Here is a 20,050-nt window from a genome sequence, read left to right as displayed (position 1 = left end):
GCCAGCCTGGTATATACATGTGGGGGCCTCGCTATAAGCAAGATATAATTGCGGTCCAGAGAGATGTATGTAAGTTCGGGGGCAGCTACCTTGTATCCTTTTAAACTTTTTTTTATTTTCTTGTAAGTGTTTTAAATGTATGTGTCATTTTGTATTTTCACCATTTTCTTGTTTCTAATTTTAATTTTCTCTTTCAAAACTTTTTTGCGATTATTGCTACACTTTTTGATTCTTATTTTTTATTAACAATATATTTTTATATTTATTGAAAATTTAAAATATTGCCATGCGGTTGCACAATCGCACTCGACTGCAATTTTATATCTTCAATGTGACTATAACTTAGTGATCTTTTGTCAATGGCGATGGCGGGGGCAGTTGTATGTCCATCACTAAGCACACAACCATAAGTGTTGTGCCTCGATGCAACTCTGTGGTGTTTTGCCCAAAGATGGGACAGTTGCATGTCTATCATTAGGCACACAACTGTAAGTGTTGTGCCCCTACTGCAATTCGGTGGTGTTTTGTCGAGGGAGGGGGCAGTTGCGTGTCTATAATTAGGCACACAACTGTAAGTGTCGTGTCCCAACTACAACTCTGTGATGTTTTGTCTGAAGGGGTACTTGTCACTAGGCATGCAACTGCAAGTGTCGCATGTCTTCAACGTGATTTTCCATCCTGACATATTTTTGACGGGGAAGGGGCGGTTGCATGTCTGTCACTAGGCCCTAACTTTAACTTTGTGATGCTTTGTCGGGGGAAGGGGGTAGTTGCATGTGTGCCACTAGGCACACAACTGAAAATGTCGCCCCCATTGCAACTGCAACTTCGTGTATAGGAAACGGACTACGTAATAAATGTTCTTACCCGATGAAAATCACCCAAAATCACTATGAAGATGCTGGGATGAATGAAAATTGTTGCACTTCTGCAGCGGTGTGCCGAGGTGAGAATATAATGGCTGCCTTAGCCAAAGTGATTGAGGGCATAATATCTCTGGAAATATTGGAAGCCGCATCAATATGTGAAGCTATGTCTTTAGTGAATAACATCCAACCGGTCTCAGAGTGCTTGAATTTGAGAATCTGCACCCGGGAAATAGGCTCACCAGCTACGGCTCGATTCTGAAGGAAACTGATAATTGAAAGGATATGCTCTGGCCGGTTAGTCATCTTTGACCATGAGCGAATAGAGTTTAATAGGGATGTGCATGCTTTAGCAAAGTTTTCTATGTTCCTTTGGTGAAGATAGACATGCATGTTTGGTTATCGGGGCCTCCTGACCCCACTTGTATCCTCGTAAACATGACTAAACAATAAAACTCTCCCGTTCTCTAAAAAACAGTGTGAACCACATTCTCTTCCCAAAAAATGGTGTGAATCACAATGAGCATTGGATGGTCGAAGTAGCTGGGGCTAGGATTTCATGGAAAAATAGCAGACGATGGATGTCTAGCAATTAGGAATTTAGTTAGCGCAAGAAATAGAATTGTGAATAACAGGTTCCATATTGACGTCGCGACCACCATGACTGAATAATCTTTTACCAGTAGGGTAAACTTTTAAGGTCATTTTTATTAGTCATTGATTGGATCGACATGCTAAGATGGTACGAACCAGCACAATCGGCAATGGCAATAACCCGCGTATATTGGGGCTGCGGAACAGGTTGATGTATACTCGAGATTATTGGCAACGGTGGTTTTTAACTAGTAGGTTTGCCCACGACTCCCAGATGAGAAAGGTGTAATCAATTTGAGAATTGTACCTCGAGTACACTCAGATATTCGGCGATATATCATCGGCCACTATGTCAAACACAAGGCAAGCTTTCCTCTTGAACATTCCATTCCAAGTTTGGAGCTTGGTGAAAATTCAATTAACTACGATCGTCTAAGTGGACTCTGTCAAGAAACCTTATATTTCACATCTTATGAGAGCACTTTGATTTCAAAATGAGTGATCACTTACAAGTGAACCATGTGATTCATTTTATAGGCACTTGGCCTTGCACGAATCCCCACTAACATTGCCGGAGCGAAAAGCAAGGGCAAAAGACGTCTATTCTAAAAACACCTAAAATTTCCCTAAATATAAAGAAAAGTAAGGTTGTTTCAGTCTTATTTGGTCCATGCACTTGATCCATGGTGAGAGGCTACCTTGGCCGGTTGTCATCAGTGGGCTTACATCTTTCTTTAGGGCTTCTTCTCCTTGGGTGTCTCTGACTTTAAATTTTTCTTTTTTTCTTTTGTGATTTATATTTCTACATGTGGTGTTCTAGCTCACATGATGCGGAGAACTGAGAGCCATCCAATCTGGAGCCGATTTTATCCCTTAGAAAAGATCACATTATTGAACTCACCTGGACGTGAGAAACATTTTAGTAGAAAAAAGAACTCGATAAAACAGCAATGACAACTATTAGACATCACGCTCTTTATAAACACCTTATTTTTTCTAGAACTTTCAATTTCCTTGTAACTAATTTACACAATGAACCACTATCAACATTTATTGATAAACCATACACTTTAGGATCTATACCCAAGATATTTAAGCATCCACAAATATATGTGAGTACATACACACTGAAATATAGCATAATATAATGAATGCAATTGACACAAATTAGTTCAGAGAGATATGTGATTTTATTCCTTTTTGTTTAATCAAATCCATGGATTGCGTTTAACTAAAGATCAATGCCTTGAAAAAAACTAGCATAACTTTGTTGCCAAATGTACACTTTTGTAATTTGTGCTACGCAAGTGTGTTATTCAATGATGTATATTCGAACTGTATAACAAGTAATATAAATATTAACACTTAGCATCACTGTCGTGTGTTTAGTTATGCTAACAAAACAATAAAAATATGCTAGGTAAGAACTTAAAATTGTGGTTTGATATATTAGGAAAATATAAAAGTTTAATACAAATAGTCAGTGTCCGCCTTTATCTTCAAAAAACACGTGAGAAATGTTTGTCACTATACATCTACCATCGACACTACTACCTAGCAATCCAAGAAGACAACTCACAACAATGCTTGTGTCAGTGCCACTACTATGTCAAAAATCACTATCAATAGCGTGTGAAATTCTATGGGCTACGTGGTGAAGACGGCCGCGAAGACCTATGACTAGCTGTATATAGTCTGCCCCAATGACATGTAGCATGCGCGTGCTAGTCACATCATGAGCACCGCCGTCTGCATTATCATCGTCCACATCCTCGTTTGTTGCCGCCGCCACGGTGATGCATCAGCAGTAGCAGCTACTCCGACGGGGGGGGGGGGGGGGGGGGGTGGGGCTTGGGGGATAGCAGCCGCATCATCCTCTACACCCCGCGGCTGATGAGTCCAAAATATATGATAATATTAATAGTTATTTTGTGCCTGCATGGTAGGCTTTGTGGAATTTTATTGCTTCTGTGCGTTGCTTTGCATCGGTTTTTCCAGGAAATGTCTTTTAGAATAAATAAACCTATTGGAAGGAACTCTAGGAAATTATGGTGGAATCATGTTAATGAATGTGATAATTAACAACATGAATAAAGCGAAGGGAGAAAGAAGGAGGCACTGTGGCTGGTCCAAAGCGCAAGACGTCCTAGCATATGAGCGCACGAGCTCGTATGCGTGGTCGTATGACACGCCAAAACCGCCTCCTCGTCCACTACTTCCACGGTTCCACCCCATATAGTCGGATCGAGAATAGACGCACAAAACCACCAAAAACACATACAGATCTCATAACCCTAGCCTCCGGAGGGCATCCGAAGGGAGAATCAATCCAAGGACTTCGGCGTTGCTACGGTACGTCAAAAGGGCTTGATCATCATCCTCATCCCCATCCATTTGTAACAGGCGGCTTCCTGAAGATGGAATAGGTTTTCTCCCCACCTAGCCACCATCCCAGTGGTGCTTCTCGTGTCGTCAAAGGGCGTGCGGAGGTTTATCTCTAGCGGATCTCATGAGATTCGGTCGACATTTGTCTTATGTGGATCCGCTTGGATCCAGTCTCCGTTCGTCTATGTTCGTGTGTCCACAGGTTAGATCCTTTCGATCTACACTTCTCTTCATCGGCGACTGTTGTTGTTCTGGTGCGCTGGTCCTCTAGGGTCTTAGCACGATGACCTCCCGACTGTATACTACACCAAGGTTTGCCTAGCTTCGGTGATGGAGGGATGACGACGACAATGCACCTTCGTCTCACTCCAATGCTTATAGTCGTCGTTATGTGGTATACAGACCTGTATGTAATTTTTACTTCTGGTGTTCTTTGTACTACCTTGACATTTGATGAATAGATCAGAAAGTTTTTTCTCAAAAAAAGCAAAATATGCACGCGTTCCTCCAGATTAGGAACCACATCAGCGAAACCTTAACCAGTGTGTCAGATCCAACCAAGTGTCACACACTGGTCGGTCACCAACCCAACCTCCGTGGCCACAGTCAAGACCGTTTTAAGGACGACATCACACAACATATCTAGTTATTCAATAAGAAAGACGACCTACATAACACACTATAAGAACCAGACCACTCTCTCCATCCTCGATCGCCGAAGAAACAAGAGAGAGAGGCCAACGGTGAAGGGGGTGGAGGAGCCCTCGGGAAAGGGAGAGTCAACAAGAGCCAATCGCCACAAGGGCAAGTCTTACAGCACTACCTCTCTTCCTTCAACTTGACTATTCCTCCAATTTTTTTATTCTTTTGTATAATGACATGTGATGAAACCATCCATCAAACAGATTCTAGCTAGCGACTTCTGATGATGACGAGGTGACTATGGTGATTTTGTTCAATTTGAAACTCCGTGACTCCTTACGCCTTCGGGCAACAATAAAAAATGTGACCAAGAACGACGACGAAAAAAATATTTTGGGCTTTGGGGGGAAAAGGGGCAGGGAAGCCCATCAAAGGTCCAGGATACCGAGAAAATTTGATCACAGGGAACGGCCCGGCCCGGCCCGGCCCAACACGACTCGACTCTAAAAAGGCCTAGCATAGCCCATGTCAACCCTTTTATAAAAGGGCCGTGGCATGCCGGCCCAAAGACCTGGCCACGGGGATTGGCCCGACACGGCCCGCCGCATGCCGGCCCGCATTGCTTTTGGTCTTGGTGAGCCTTCATGCCTTTTGTTTTTTCAGATTGAAAAAAAATCTAAAAAATTAAGGAAAAACAAAAGAATTGAAAATTTTAAGAAAAATAATCTATATCTATACCTATTAATAAAGTATCAATTGTTTCTGCCCGTTCACCGTCAGCATTTTTACAAAACCCCCCTCTGTTTTCAGGTAAGTAACCCGCATCCACATTTAAGTGAGAAAACGAACCGACTTTTACTGTTTCAAATGAAACCCCCTCCCTTTTTTTGGTAAATAACCCGCACTCCCAGAAAATGAATAGTTTTTTATATTTTAGCAGAAAAACCCTTGTTGTTTCTATAATTAAGCCGCAGTCCATCTAGAATAAATAATATTTTTTTTAAATACCCATATTTTTTAAACCCTAACTCCAATTGTAACATGTTATATATGAAATTTGATTAGAAAAATGTGTAGAATATGAATATGATGTTATTATACATGTTAATTCTTTTAAATTCTATTTAGGGTGCAACCTTAATTAGTAGTGCACGATCCGTCTTTCTTTCGTACCGGCACCTACCCGGATTGCAATGAACACCTCATCAAAGTCAAATTGGAGACTAAATAAATCATTGATAACCGTGCATGTATGCCTTGGCAAAATCTTGCATTAAAAAAATAGATTTCTCATCTTATGCCGAGAGGGACGCCTCGGCAAGACCTATTGGGGTCTTAGTCATGGTTATTGGGTTGGGGTTGTGTGGTATTTTCTTCTCCCGTTGCAACACACAGACTCTTTTGCTAGTAATACAAAACAAAATACTACAACTCTTTTGCTAGTTACAAGCGAGACGGGCCGTGTTCCGGTGTCATGCTGGCCCACAATTAAAAAGAGCGTGCCGGGACCGACCTTAAAGCCCGGCTTTCAAGAGAGGCCTTGTTCCATGGTGGGCCAAAGGCCGACCCGACCCGACCCTTTTAATCGCGTGCCGTGTCAATTCGGTGATCACGGGCTGGCCCACATGGCACGGCCCATATGGCCAGCTTTAATGCCGGCCCACAGGCCTGGCGGCCCGGCCCAAGAGAACCCACCCATGAGAGAGAGAAGGAAAGTGGCATGTGCTGGTTTTTTGTGTGTGAGAGAGAGAGAGAGAGAGAGCATCCCGCATTCTTCTCGGTGTGTGGCAATGGCAATGGCGCGGGAGTGCGGGGGCGGCTCCTCCTCCATTCTTGCATTGCATCCCATGACCACCCCCTCCTCCCCACACCCGCTGCTAAAAAAAGTAAGGGAGCTCCACAACCAGAGCGAGCCCAAGGAAATCTCGCCACCACCACCACCACCGCGTTGCTGTCGACGGACGGCAATGCTCGCTCGCCGTGGATTCGACCCTGCTCCGTAGGATTTCATTCATTCCCCCCCATTCTCCGTCGCCGTCGCCGTCGCCTGCAAGAGGGCCCGGTGCGGTGGTGGTGCGGCCGCCGTTCGACCGGCACCGCTCGCATTCGGCCTGCCGCCGCGGGACGGAGTTGATGCGGCCGGCCTCCCTCTGATCTCTTCTCATCATCGCCCCGCCGCCGTCGCCCAACAATGGTATTCTATCAATCTCCCCCTCCATTCAATCCGTGGAATCAAAATCGGTTCTTGGCCCCAAATGCGACCCCTTTGGCGTGGCCTCAGCAACTGTTTGATGAAATGCCCGGACGCGATCAATGCTTGTTGGCTCCTTTTTCTTTACTTTTGTTTTCAATTCAACTTGTTTATTCAACAATGCACATTTGGAACATCATTTCATTTCTGGCGCAATTCATGTGCCATGTTCAAGGGAAACGTACGGTACATACATCCTTCAATGGGGTTTCTGCATTTGACACATCTTGTAATGCAGATTAATTTCATCCATAATAACTGATAAAAGGGAATGTAGATTAATTTCTACTCACCATACATGCCAGCATCAACCAGAACTAATGTCAATCTTGTCGTCGTTGCTGCAGGCGTCCAAAACCAAAAGCCGCTTTGTCGTCGGCTCTCATGTCTGGATCGAAGATGCAGACGAGGCATGGATGGATGGCCAGGTGGAGGAGGTCAACGGGGAGGACCTTGTCATAAACTGCACCAATGGAAAGAAGGCCACCGTTAATCTCTCGACTGCCTTTCCCAAGGACACGGAATCCCCGCGTGGTGGTGTTGAGGATATGACCAGGCTCGCCTATCTGCACGAACCAGGAGTGCTCCAGAACCTCAAGTCCAGATATGCCCTCAATGAGATATACGTAAGTTGAGTCCCTCAACAAATTAACATCCAGGTTAATTTTGTGCTCTTCCATGAGCTAGTGGAATTCCATCATGAAAAATGCTATGACCTTCTTCATGTGCACAAAAGTAACTTTTTCATTTGAGATACTATTCATCTTCTTGCAGCTTCTCTAATGGATTAAATTCTTCTTCCAGACTTACACTGGGAATATTTTGATAGCTGTGAATCCATTTCAAAGACTCCCCCACCTCTATAACAACCACATGATGGGAATTTACAAAGGAGCAGAATTCGGTGAGCTGAGTCCCCATCCATTTGCTATCACCGACCGTGCGTATAGGTGCGTTCCTCCCCCACTGCCACTGCAGTTTCTCAGATTCAACATTTTACCTGACAATAATAACCAATTCACACCCTATCTTTATTCTTCCCAGACTTATGATCAACGATCGTATCAGCCAAGCAATATTAGTGAGTGGAGAGAGTGGAGCTGGCAAGACAGAAAGCACTAAAAGTCTTATGCAGTATCTTGCTTTTATGGGTGGTAAAGCTAAAGCTGAAGGAAGGTCAGTGCAAGAACAGATCCTAGAGGTGCGTTTCTCAGTGCCCTTCTTTTGCTGGTAGCACAAGCACACCTGGCAAGCTAAGAACCACTAAAAAAAAAGTGGTTAAGAAGCACTAGTATGTAATTCACATTATGTTCTGACATGCTCTGCTTACCTGACACAGTCCAACCCTGTTCTTGAGGCATTCGGCAATGCAAAAACAGTTAGGAATAATAACTCAAGGTAATGCACTAGTATTGATTTACTTTTTGGATGGCTATTAATTAATTTACCTACACAACTTGAATGTATTATTATCTTCATAGGATGTTTGCTATACATCTTACCTTTCTTGATTCTGCAGTCGGTTTGGCAAATTCGTTGAGATTCAGTTTGACCAGTATGGGAAGATTTCAGGAGCCGCCATAAGGACTTATCTTCTGGAAAGGTCACGTGTTTGTCAAATATCTGACCCAGAAAGGAACTATCACTGCTTTTACATGCTGTGCGCTTCACCACCAGAAGTAAGAGGCTCTTCTTCTTCTGAATTTTGTTGGAACCACATTATTTGTCAACTACTATGTTTTATTGAAATTATATCTTGCTTACAAAAACACCCTATTCTGCACCGTAAAAATTGAAGAAATTTGCAAAAACCTCAGGGCATTCACACATAGAGGCTAACTGCCACAAGCTGAAATATACTGTATGTCTTTCCTGGATAATCATTGCTTCTGGGATCTGTAAAATAGGTCTAAACATAATTATCATCTCAAGAAAGATATAGTTTCTCATACATTTCTTGCAAGTAAATCGGTCTGTTAGAGATATGGATTTTCAAATTAGGACGACTAGAAACTGTAAGATTGAGCCAAGACATAAGATGTTGATTAGCAACTGTAAATCATCTAATTAGCATTTGTGTTGATTTGCTACATCCTCTGATCCGCATTTTGTTGTAGCCCTTTGTAACTTTGAGTGTTTTATATAAAATCATATGTAGTGTACTAACCTATTGCTTTGATATGTGAATATGATTATCAGGACCGTGACAAATTTAAAGTGGGAGAGGCTAAAACATTTCACTATCTCAACCAGTCTAATTGCATTGATCTTAATGGATTTGATGACTCCAAAGAGTATATCGAAACCAGAAGAGCTATGGGTATTGTAGGTATGAGTAATGATGAACAGGTACGGCCAATTTCACCGGCAACCAGTTTAGTACATCAGCAAGGGAGGAATTTTTTATTTTTTATTTACATACAATTTGATATTTCTTTCAGGATGCAATATTCAAAGTTGTAGCTGCTATTCTCCATTTGGGGAATATAGAGTTTGGAGAAGGAAGTGAACCAGATTCCTCTGCACCCAAAGATGATAAATCTAAGTTCCATCTTAAGACAGCAGCTGAGCTTTTCATGTATATATATATTTCTTTATTAATGTTTTTTGAGTATTTTCCGAAAGTTCCTTTTTCATTCTTTTTATGAACATGCACCGGCAACATTCTGCAGGTGCGATGCAAAGGGTCTTGAGGAATCTTTGTGCAAGCGTGTTATGGCAACACGTGGAGAGAGTATTACAAAAAATTTAGATGCAAAGGGTGCAGCTCTTAGCAGAGATGCATTGTCTAGGATTGTTTACTCGCGCTTGTTTGATTGGTAAGTCTGGAAACCATCATTTTGGAAGGTTTCTTTGTGCTTCTGTATACTGTGCTATATCAAGATTAATTATGAATACTGTGTTCCCCACTGTTACAGGCTTGTAAATAAAATCAATAGCTCCATTGGTCAAGACCCAGATTCAAAGATTTTGATTGGTGTGCTGGACATATATGGCTTTGAGAGTTTCAAGACAAACAGGTGCTTAACTGGTATGCTTTTGCATTTAATCTAGTATTTATGTTCGTACACTTACAGAAGTCACATATGGAAGTCTTAGTAGATGGACTTCAGCACTAATGCACAACACACGTACGCATGGGAGGATGCGACAAGCTCCTTTGTCCCGTATGCCTTAATTGTGGATCAGATGGAAATTAATCAAACTATAACTGTATGATATGAATATCAAATGATCAGATGATATCCTTAGCATAAATATGCTTCTCTAACCTATGCAAGTAGCTGTGTGGACCCAACACAACACTAATCGTCCTTCCTGGCCCAAACTTGGACTGGGTATTAAACCCTTCTGTTTTAATGGGACATGCCACTCGTTTCGTCACTACTAAAAGAATAGTAATATAGTATTGGTCAAGAAAGCCATAATATTAATATTTTCTTGCTAACCTTTTTTGTTCAAGAAAGCGCAAAAGGATTGCGTCTCGATGCACTAAAACGAAAGTGGTTTATGTAAAAGCCTCAGGGAGGCACTACGCGCACACCACACTAAGAATGCAACACACTACACGGTAGCGCCGTCCGGCAGCAGCAGGGTTTTACTTGCTAACTTTCTTGTTCACTGAAGTCCTTGATTATGCATACTCTTAACTGGCAGTAGATGATAGTTCAACTTCTGCATATATAACTATCTGCTTATGCCAGATTTGAAAGAAGGTAATTAGTACATGCTGACATTTTGATTGTTTGCAGCTTTGAGCAATTTTGTATCAATCTAACTAATGAGAAGCTCCAGCAACATTTTAATCAGGTTATAAAATGGAATTTCCTTCGCTCGACAAGTTTTGTGTTTAGGTCGTCCAACCGGTTTAACGCCGAGTCTTTTCCTAACTAAAATATGTCCCATCAACAGCATGTTTTTAAGATGGAACAAGAGGAATATACAAAGGAAGAAATTGACTGGAGTTACATCCAGTTTGTGGACAACCAAGAAATTCTTGATCTCATTGAAAAGGTATTGAAACTCAGATTCTAGTTACAGTGACATCTTTATTTGGAGGTGATGAGTTAGATACTTAGATGTAGTGGTACTAGTTTGTATTCCAGATTGTATACTGAGATGCCGATAATTTCCATCCGTAACGTTTGCACATGCCATATTAGCAATCCGGGTTAGATGCTATACATGATGATAGCATTATTTCCATGCATGATAAGTACGTATCTGCTGTCTGGTTGATTGTGTTTCGTGCATTTTTTTTTCTAGTTGTATGCTTTAGCCATGATATGTTGTAATAACCAATTAATTATGTCATCTTATTTCCTGTTTCTAATTTGTTTGATGCAGAAACCAGGGGGGATAATTGCTCTGTTGGATGAGACATGGTATGCACATATAACCGTAAACATATCCTTTTCCGTTAGAATCTAATTTTTTTTATTAACAATGTGTTTTCTTATTATTCAGCATGTTACGGAATTCAACGCATGAAACATTTGCTGAGAAGCTATATCAAAAGTACAAGGACAACCCGCACTTCAGTAAACCCAAATTTTCAAGATCTGATTTCACTGTCCATCATTATGCTGGAAATGTAGGTAACATATCATTGATGTACATGTAAATATTAAAGTTTATGTTTCCTGGCAATATGTTTTTGAGTGGTTACCAGTTGTCTGCCCACACTGGAAAATACATGTGATTGACATGTAATTATGATAAATATGGTGTACTTACCATGCGAGATATTGCCATTCTAAGATCATGTTTAATGTACCCATCTGCATCTTGTTCCTTTGCAGTAAGCTGATTGTAGGTACCTTCTAGTATTCGACTACTTGGCATCTTATGATGCGGAGTCGAGGAGAGTTTATCTCTCCAGGGTATACAGCGCTTGCTTTAACCAGGATATTATGTCTTCTCTTCATAACTGATAACTGCAGATAAATCGAAATTCCGCATCTAGGGGCAGGTGTTTAACTTACTAAAGAAACTAACAGGCCTGTCCTACACTTGGATAAAATACGGCAGTTAATTTGAGCACTAAAAGGCTTGATGTTAGATTGGCCAAAATGTGTCCAAGTCTGCCAATCTGTTAGCAGCTTTTGCTTGAATCAGCAAGCAACAGAGTAAAATACTTCCCAAATGTGCTAGATAGAAAAGAATTGAAGCCCAAGTATTTTGCCTAGTCAGCTGACATTCCTTTGATCCTCCTGACACACATGTAGCACATTCATTCACTATCTTAACAGTAGATAGTTTATTGCTCCTGCTAATCAGACGGTTCTATTTGAACTGGCTGCTATTCACACAGTTAAGATGCGCACACTAAATAATTGTCTCTGCCTGCTGCAGGTCACTTATCAAACAGATCTTTTCTTAGATAAAAACATAGATTATGCTGTAAATGAACATCAAATCCTATTGAATGCTTCAAAATGTCCATTTGTTTCAAGCCTTTTTCCACCTGTTGAAGAAGCAGCAAAGAACACAAAGTTTACTTCAATAGGCTCAAGTTTCAAGGTACAACATTTGCTCTATTCCCTTCATATATTTTGTGTTTATTTACCCCTTTTTATCTTGGCATGATATTGCAGCAACAACTACAATCGCTGTTAGAAACGCTGAGTGCAACAGAACCACACTACATCCGCTGCATAAAACCTAACAATGTTCTCAAGCCAGCGATATTTGAGAACAGTAACGTTCTCCAGCAGCTTCGCTGTGGGGTGAGACCAATTTCTGTGCTGTTTCTTTTGCTGGTCTAAATGCATAAATGTCAGAGAAAATAATACAATTGATCTGCATTCGAGTCGTGAAATGCCATCTGTCTTTTTGAACAGGGTGTTTTAGAGGCAATAAGGATAAGCTGTCTAGGATACCCCACTAGGCGAACCTTCTATGAATTTGTCAATCGATTTGGTATTCTGCACCCCAAAGCTCTGAGTAAAGGGTAACTTACTATTTATTTGATTATTTCATTGTTTCTGTTCCATATGTTGTAAGTACTTATGTGTTTTTTTCCTTTGGCAGTAATACTGAAATTACTTCTACGAAGATGATTCTCGAGAAAGCTAACCTTGTAGGCTATCAGGTAACTATTAGAAGAAATATTAGTGCTTTGATGTTTCCAGTTTATTCATTTCTTGGTCCTGATCTTAGTTTGGCAATCTTAAAAGAGTACCACAATTCACAACAGGGACCACCAAGAGCCCATGATTGATCTAATGAATAGGCAGTGCTAAACAGAGTTGTGTTACAAAACTTCATTTTGATCTACACATTTTGTGTGAATTATAATCTGGATCCCCAAAAGAAGTTGTGTTTATTTTTCTCGGGTTTTTAGATTGAATTTTTGGTATTTGTGATCCACATACCTGGGACGGGAGCCAAATAGGCCCTTGGGGGTGTACCGACCTGGCCCAAGAATAATTCACACTAGTCTCTTGTGCACCACCCTAACCCATGCAAGCTACACCCTGATGGGCCAGAATACAGACATCAAAGAAAGGCACAGCACCGAATGAACCCTTGTCGTTCTCAGTCTAGCTCTGCCTTTGCACATGCCCCAAAGGAAATTGTTTGCTAACAGACATTCCAGTCATATATAGCAATCCAAGACTTGAATGTGATCCAAGTTTGACAAATCATTTTGTGTGAAACACTGATATCTGATATGTTGTTTCGTTATTCTTGTATCAGCCTCACCTTCTGATTTCGAATTTTACAGATAGGGAAAACAAAAGTTTTTCTCCGTGCTGGTCAAATGGCTGAGTTAGATGCTCTAAGAACTGAGGTTTTGGGACTTTCTGCTAAAAAAATACAAACCAAAGTTCGTTCATTTCTGTGTCGCAAGAAGTACGTCGAGCTGCGAACATGTGCTACACAGCTCGAGGCAGTATGCAGGGGTACATATATCTGTTTCCAGTTTATTTTTCTTCCACAAACCCTGCTTTAGCAGAGATAGTGACTCATATACTTTCATTATCGAAGGAACACTTGCTAGAAGGTTATATGAAAATCTTCGAAGACAGGCAGGTGCTTTGCGAATTCAGACGCGCTACCGTATGCGCCAAGAAAGAAATAAATTTAGAGATCTGTGGTCCGCATCAACTACTATCCAATGTGGTCTGCGTGGTATGGCTGCTCGCAAGAAACTCCGTTTTTGCCGACAAACAAAAGCTGCAGTGATTATTCAGGTATTTCTGAGGCTTCATGTTTAATTCAATCAAAGTAGATCCACCAAATAGAATATGCAAGTGCTGATCATATATGAGATACTTGTGATGGATATTTATTGATTCTGTAATTCTGTGTTCGTCTTACACAAAAGTTTGATATGTTCTGTATCGGCATAAATAAACCTATGTTTTCAGCATAGTGAAATGAGGTGCTAATAACTATGCTAGTAAAAAGTATCAGAAATATTTGTGTTTCTCATGATAACAAGAGGCTAAGTCACAAATATAGCGTTATATCATACCTAGTCTAATACAATTTCGTGCATTGTAGACTCGATGCCGCTGTCATTTAGCACGCTCAAGGTATGTGAAGATGTTGAAGGCTACACTCGCCACTCAGTGTCGTTGGAGAGGAAGAATAGCCAGAAAAGAACTTCGACAACTCAAAATGGTAAGAGCCCTTGTAAACTTATCTTGACTTCCTCCTTTCTACCCTTGATCAAGCTACAACATTGGTAGTTTTTTCAGGACAAAATCCCTTAAAATATTTCTTTTACAGCCATGGTAGTAATGTAACTGCAAACTTGTGTTGTTACAACTATTTTCATCTTCCTTTTTTTTTTTTGGTTAGGATACCACCCAGTTAGGTTGGAAACAAAAATATCACTCAACTACCATGGTCTTACATTTCTATTTCTCTGTATCACGAAGCAAATCATATCGCTGAGTTCATTATAACTCTGGTTGATTCAGTTATTGAGAACTATTTTGATTTCTTTGGTGCCTGGCCACTTTTTCATTACTTTCAGGCTGCAAAGGAAACTGGCGCCCTACAGGCTGCCAAGAGTAAACTAGAGAAAGAAGTCGAGGAGCTTACTTGGCGGTTACAAGTGGAGAAACGCATCAGGGTAAACTAGCACAGAACCATGGCCACAATGTTGTCTAAAAATGTTTTTTATGCATGGTCCAAATGCATAGAGTAAATTCCTTTGAAAACTTTTGTAGAGGAGTAACATAACATTTGCTATTCAGCACAAACATATCTGCTGACATGGAATTTATTAATAGGCGGCACTTCCTATGACCTATAATGTGCATTAGATTGCAAAACTTCTCTGGGCTGTCATGCAAATTAGCATCTTGTAGTGGATGTATAAAGAAGATGGAAAATAATTGGACAATAAGAACAAAAACTCGCAGATATCATGTCAACAGTTGGCACATTTGCAAGGCTGCTATTGCTAGTATGATAGAGGAGCATTGTGCATCTCATAACATTATGAAGGAAACTTTTGATCATTTTGGAATAACATATGCATACTTTGTACTTGCAGTCTGATTTGGAAGAAGCCAAGGAAGCCAAGATTCAAGAAAATAAGAAGCTCCAATCACAATTGCAGGAATTGCAACAGCAATTCAAGGAAACAAAAGAATTGTTAAAGAAGGAACAGGAAACTTCCAAGGCAGCATCAGAGAAAGCAGAGAAAGTTACTCTAGTGCCAGAGATCCGTGTTGATGAAACTCAAGTTAATGAGCTCACTGCCGAAAACGAGAAGCTCACTGCTGAAAATGAGAAGCTCAAGGTATTAACGCAGAAATACGAACAAATACAAAAGAAAATGTGATAACAAAATCTAGCGATGAATCTTGTGTAGCTTATATAGGTACCATTGAATCAGTGAACTCCTCATCCTTTTTTCTGGATATTCATGTGAAACCATAAATGAGGATGAATACCATTCAATTTTTTTAACAATCTACGTTATTGAACATCTTAGATTTTGATTAGTCTGGTAGCTTCGATGTTCAAATAGACGTATTCATTGGTTAAATCATTTGCTATTAAATGGCCAATCATAGGAGGGTGTGCATAACATGAATACACTTGCTATCCAATTATTATTTTTTGTACCCCTAGTGGAGTAATGGAGTGATAAACTTTTGACTTGCAGACACTGGTGAGCTCTCTTGAGACAAAAATAGAGGAAACGGAAGAGAGGTTTAAAGATCAAGACCAAGTCAGAGAAGAGTCTCTGAAGAAAGCTACAGAGGCAGAGTCACAGCTAAATCAACTAAAGAATGCATTTTTAAGGTTCTTCTTTCATGTTGTATTTGATATAAACTTGTGATGCTGGTAAATGCTTCTATCCTTTATTAGCCAAGCCATCTTATGTTAAACGATTGCAATTATTTCCATGACCAGCCTTCGAGAGAAGTTGGCTAGTGCAGAAGCAGAGATCATTAATCTCCGACAACATGCTGCGAGACCAAGACCTGATCCTTTGCTTAACATGCATAAAAAATCTGTAATCTCTCTCGCTCTCTCTCTCTCTCTTGTGTGCACACTCACATGAAAGTATTCTTATGCTTCTGAGTGTTTGCAACTGTGCAGAATTTGAGTGTACCTGCAGACGAACAACAGGTTTGGAATATCTTATACTGCTTGTTAATAACTCTTTAGATTTATTTTTCATGATTGAATCTAATATAATCATCCCTGCAGTCACCACCCACACCTATGGAATTCGGACGGAGATCTTTAATTGAGAGACACCAAGTACTTACTTGGGCTGATGTTCGATAATTAAAGCAGTTAATGAAGTCATTAGAAAACAAATTAAACTATGGCTCCACCTTTTACTTGCAGGAGAGTGTTGAAGCACTGATTAACTGTGTTAATGAAAACATTGGATTTAGCGAGGGAAAACCAGTTGCTGCAATAACCATATACAAATGTCTTCTTCATTGGAGAACTTTCGAGGCGGAAAAAACTAATATTTTTGATCGACTTATTCAGATATTTAGTTCAGCCATGCAGGTATTTCTTTTGTTCAAGCCTTAAACAATTCTTGTGCTCGTTTTCATTCTATGATTTACTTAGTTATGTCCATCATAGCGTGATTCTGTCAGGCGTATTCAATTTATATTGTTGCCCTTTTCAAATTTGCACAATTTGTATCACAGAAACAAGACAGTAACGCCGATCTTGCATACTGGCTATCAAATGCATCATCATTGTTGATTATACTGCAAAAGAGTCTGAAACCTGCTGGCACTGTAACAACACCACTGAAAAGAACGACGACTCAGACGTCTTTTCTTGGGAGGATGGTATGTTATATATATATATATCCTTTTCTTTTCTTGAACACGCATAAGGAGAACCAGAAAAGCCAAAAGAGGGAACGAGAAACAAAAAAAAAGAGAACGAATAATCATCCTTTTTTTTAACAAAATGATTAACAAGGGTTCTCTGAATTCTAGCAATTGTATTTTGTGAAAATTGTATGATAGGCTAGACGAGGTTATCTTGACTCATTTCTTAATCTCTTGGTGTTATATGATCCACAGGTATTTCGTGCTTCAAGCATTACTGTTGATATGGATCTTGTGCGCCAAGTTGAGGGCAAGTATCCTGCATTCCTTTTCAAGCAACAGCTTACAGCCTTTGTGGAAGGCCTATATGGAATGATCCGTGACAATGTGAAGAGAGAAGTGTCTTCAGTACTCTCGCATGTTATTCAGGTTACCCCATCTATCACGGGTCCTCAGGTTAATTATCATTTCATGCTTTAGAAGATTCTTGCTGGACAAATATAATTTTAGAAATAAGCATGAGACATCTCAGCAACCTCCCATGGGAATCCAGGAATACTAAGTTAACTTTGACTCACGCTTGCATGTTTTTGGCTAGTTCCTCTCAGTTGGTAACTTGGCATAACACTTGAACCCTTTTGCAAACTTAACGAGAAGAAATTAGACTATTATTTATATCACGAGTACCTTTGTACCATGATGAATTTCTATTGCCTGATGATTAGGCTATATAATTCATATGTTAAGATTTCATGCTAACTCTGCACCTGCATGGCAATAAGTTGTTGCTGCTGGTCTAATGCTCATTCCTGTATACACATTGATACTCAAAGGCGCCAAGAACTGCGAAGGCTGGTTTGCTAACAGATCAACATAGCTATTGGAAAGCGATAGTCGGCCATTTCAATGATCTCCTGAAAATCTTGCAAGAAAATTGTGTAAGTTTAAACCTTGAAACCCGCATTGCATTTGGCTGCATGGTGTTCTGACTTCTGGCCTTAATGCTGAAATTTCAGGTCCCAACCATTTTTTGTCGGAAGATCTTTACACAGCTTTATGCATACATCAACGCTCAACTCTTCAATAGGTAACTTCGTGTCTAGACTAGACTTTCCTTGCCTGCCGTCAATTTCCGCAGTTCCTAATTCTCCCTCTTCTGATGTTGCTATATGTCCCAGTCTTCTTGTACGGCGAGAGTGCTGTTCTTTCAGCAATGGAGAATATGTGAAACAAGGGATTGAAGAACTGGAGGCATGGTGCACACAAGCCAAGCCAGAGGTAAATATATATGTTTGATTTTGCTATTCTTTCTAAAGATGCAGACTTTATATTATGATTGTTAAATGCTCGCAACCAACATTGTAGTCTAATAACTTTATTCTTTCTCAATAGTAACTACTCCCTCCGTTTCTAAATATAAGACCTTTTAGTGAACCTCTAAAAGGTCTTATATTTAGAAACGGAGGGAGTACAATGTAACACCAGTACTAATATCTTCACTTTATTTACCTTGTGCCTAACCGCTAACCGTGAAATACCAACAGTACGCAGGATCTGCATGGGATGAACTTAAGCACATAAGCCAGGCTGTTGGCTTCCTTGTACGTAACTACAAACTTCAGCATGTATTTTGTATTTCGGCATGGATTCTTATCATTATCTTAACAACATTTGTTACTCCCTCTGTTCACTTTTATAAGGCTTTGTAGATGTTTCAGACATTGTGCAAAACAGCTCAATTTCACTTGTCTGAAACGACTTATAAAAGTGAAAGGAGGGAGTAGTTCTTTTAAGTATAAAAAGTTGTGGAGCATTTCAATCGATTTTGAATCGCACACTGGGAACAGTTTAGTTGTGTTTGTGTTTGCTGTTCAAAGACTGCCGCTGTGCTGTTTACTGACTTCTATGAAAATTGTGTCCCTATTAGGTAGGTCTGACCATCTTTGTGCTGTGATGCAGGTCATTTTCAAAAAGTTCAGGGTATCATATGATGAAATAATGAGTGATCTCTGCCCAGTAAGGCCCCCCCACCCCCACCCCCAAACCCAACGCAGCATCCAGAAGAAGAGTAGCTAAACACCTATTTCTGCATGCCGTTATGCAGGTATTGAGTGTCCACCAACTTTACAGGATATGCACACAGTACTGGGATGACAAATATAATACTGAAAGTGTATCCGAAGAGGTAATTAAGCACCAAATCTAACTTCACAGGGCTAATCGAGCACCTTCCCCTGCATTCTGTCTGTGCCAAGCTGAGGTTTCAGGGCTGATACATTTCCTAATGATTGTATTGTAGGTCCTTAATGAGATGAAAACGTTGGTGAACGAGGGAGCTGGCTCGGGCGCCTATTTACTAGACGAAGAGACAAGGTATGTGTACGCCGTATATCCACAAATGGCGCACTCTCAGAAACTAAAAGTCGTACGTGCTGAATCACAGTGTCGAACTTGATTTCGAACGCTCCGTGTGCCCTGCTTGCAGCATGCCGTTGTCTCTCGAGGAGATAGGCAACTCCATGGACACCAAGGAGTTCCAGAACGTGGTCCCGCCGCAAGAGCTCCTGGAAAATGCGTCGTTCCAGTTCTTGAAGAGCTGAATGGGTTCCGCGCGAGGGCAGAAGACGGTAGCCTCCGGAGGATAGAATGTTGTAAATTTGTCAGTTGATATAGGTTTTTCTCTTCCTTTCTGCTCCCCCGGTCGGGCCTTGTAGATTATTCCATTTTCATAGTCATAGGTTGGTTGGTGTAAAGATGTCATAGCTTTTTGTTTTTGTTTTTGTTTTGTTTATGGCTGCCGGCTGGGTTGGGAAGAGAGCACAGGGCAGGCAGGAGGTCATTCACATCTATTCTCGATTCTTTTTTTCTAGTCACGGTAGATATATCTTATATGTATGTAGCAGTATCCAAAAATATCCATTCTGTGTAGCCAATGTATAGTTATATATACATTAGTATCAATGAGAATGACAATTGTGGGGCTTGATGTAAGAAGGCTCCCTGTCTCCTCATCACATTAGTATCCATATAAACTA

General features: G+C 40.5%; 1 protein-coding gene across 2 annotated transcripts; it reads left to right on the top strand.

The window, feature by feature from the left end:
• Positions 1 to 6,264: 6,264 nt before the first annotated feature.
• LOC109766321 (myosin-6) lies at positions 6,265 to 20,009 on the top strand. 2 transcript variants are annotated; one of them, XM_073498528.1, is made up of 38 exons: positions 6,265 to 6,373; positions 7,086 to 7,364; positions 7,543 to 7,688; positions 7,783 to 7,939; positions 8,078 to 8,136; positions 8,258 to 8,417; positions 8,938 to 9,087; positions 9,180 to 9,316; positions 9,411 to 9,557; positions 9,657 to 9,758; positions 10,491 to 10,548; positions 10,651 to 10,752; positions 11,086 to 11,123; positions 11,206 to 11,332; positions 12,094 to 12,261; positions 12,336 to 12,467; positions 12,582 to 12,691; positions 12,772 to 12,832; positions 13,469 to 13,646; positions 13,732 to 13,937; positions 14,251 to 14,370; positions 14,729 to 14,827; positions 15,254 to 15,502; positions 15,872 to 16,011; positions 16,123 to 16,225; positions 16,312 to 16,341; positions 16,423 to 16,476; positions 16,567 to 16,737; positions 16,884 to 17,030; positions 17,271 to 17,444; positions 17,849 to 17,953; positions 18,032 to 18,102; positions 18,194 to 18,293; positions 18,560 to 18,616; positions 18,975 to 19,031; positions 19,120 to 19,200; positions 19,315 to 19,388; positions 19,501 to 19,912. In XM_073498528.1, the coding sequence occupies exons 1-38, from the start codon at positions 6,278 to 6,280 to the stop codon at positions 19,613 to 19,615; spliced, it is 4,560 nt and encodes a 1,519-aa protein (XP_073354629.1). In that variant the 5' UTR covers positions 6,265 to 6,277; the 3' UTR covers positions 19,616 to 19,912. The 2 variants fall into 2 exon arrangements, with proteins under 2 accessions (XP_073354629.1, XP_040247287.2); XM_040391353.3 differs by having other exon boundaries at positions 6,267 to 6,681; positions 19,501 to 20,009.
• Positions 20,010 to 20,050: the final 41 nt, after the last annotated feature.

The sequence above is a fragment of the Aegilops tauschii genome, chromosome 5, assembly GCF_002575655.3.
Source record: "Aegilops tauschii subsp. strangulata cultivar AL8/78 chromosome 5, Aet v6.0, whole genome shotgun sequence".
Lineage (NCBI taxonomy): Eukaryota > Viridiplantae > Streptophyta > Magnoliopsida > Poales > Poaceae > Aegilops > Aegilops tauschii.
This window is presented reverse-complemented; position numbering and strand designations above follow the sequence as displayed.